General features: G+C 36.0%; 1 protein-coding gene across 1 annotated transcript in view; it reads left to right on the top strand.

Annotated features, from left to right (window-relative positions):
• Positions 1 to 1374, top strand: part of LOC108753521 — a 37662-nt gene that overhangs the window by 31893 nt on the left and 4395 nt on the right. The window contains 1 exon segment of the mRNA XM_018495155.1: positions 1233 to 1374. Within this exon segment, the coding sequence (XP_018350657.1) occupies positions 1233 to 1374 (142 nt within the window).

The raw sequence follows: 1374 nt of genomic DNA, 5'->3' as shown, positions 1-1374 counted from the left end.
ATACAACTTGGATCGGTGTGTCTAACGAACCGGAGTTTAATAATCTTTCACGATAGCCAAGCGATCTGTGAATTGTTAGACAAGCGCCGTGAATTGTTAGACAAGCACCGGGTATATCGAGCAGGCAATGACCTCGAGCAGAGCCTAGTGCAGTGTTCGACCTCAGCAAGGATACTCGCAATCTGCGGTGCATCGGCCCAAGAGAGCCCGGAGAGACGTCGGATCGCTGACTTTACGTTTCACACACCCACCTAACAATAGGTGAACAAGGATCCCAGCAGCTTCATTACGATCGGGGAAGGGGATAATGAGGGGAACGCTGAGGCGGATCCCAGTGTCTTTAGTTACAATCCTGACCGGTTTTTTTTTCCTCTTGCGTACCAATTCCAAGGTACTGCGCAGACTGATGTAAAGAAAAACCAACTATGTACTTCAATCTTTTCGTGCTCTCTGTCATCCCAGTAGTAAAAGACTCGTTTCTTTGAATTATCTTCTTCTAATCTCATACGTGTAAATGCATTTCCTAGTTTGCCGAAATAATGAAGCTAATAAGTAAATTAAATCATTTCAATGATTGTTTATCTTTCATATTTTCCATATATTTTCCTTACAAACATTGAGAAATGACAATCTCTAGTTTGTCTGTTTAACAAAAGTATCTCAAAAGAACATTTAATAGACGTTTAGGTAGAAAAGAACATTGGAATGCGAATCGTTGTTGCTCATTTAAAGGCCATTATTTCTGTTAAGCTTCAATTTTTTAAGAATTCGTAATAGCCATCTTTTCATGCAACGTTTCAACTCAATTTAATGTAATAAGCTTATTTTACTCGCTTTCTGATCTGATTGAAATAATATTAATAATAAAACTTTTCGAAAAATTTTCTCTCTGTTACAAGCACTTTCACGATCGTCATTCATCAACAAAACAAACTTTTATACAAACATTTTATTAAATTTTAAATAAATTAGGAAATTATTATTAAATTTTATATACACAAGAAATTGCTTTTCTCTTTTTAACGCAATTTTTATTTTTTCAATAATTGAATTATACATTCGAAAATAACAGCTGATTAGTTTCAACACATTTCATGCACCACCTATAAAGATATAAAGATAATGTAACATTGTGCTTCTTACGACATTTTTTATTTCTCGAGTTCTAGCGATTGTAACATTTGTAATGAAGTTAAGAACTAATGCTAATGGTTCCGTTGCCTTCGTTTCAGGAAAACGGTGGTATCGAATATTTCAACACTATCGTGGTACAGCCACATTTGAAGTTGGTCACGAATCAGGGCAGAGGTTTTCACGTGAGGTGCAGATATCAGACACGCGACAAAGTTGTAACGAACGATCAGACTCAAGTTT

The sequence above is a fragment of the Trachymyrmex septentrionalis genome, unplaced genomic scaffold (genome assembly GCF_001594115.1).
Source record: "Trachymyrmex septentrionalis isolate Tsep2-gDNA-1 unplaced genomic scaffold, Tsep1.0 scaffold7, whole genome shotgun sequence".
Taxonomy (NCBI): Eukaryota; Metazoa; Arthropoda; class Insecta; order Hymenoptera; family Formicidae; genus Trachymyrmex; species Trachymyrmex septentrionalis.
Note: the sequence above shows the minus strand (reverse complement) of the source record. Positions and strands in the feature narration are given on the sequence as shown.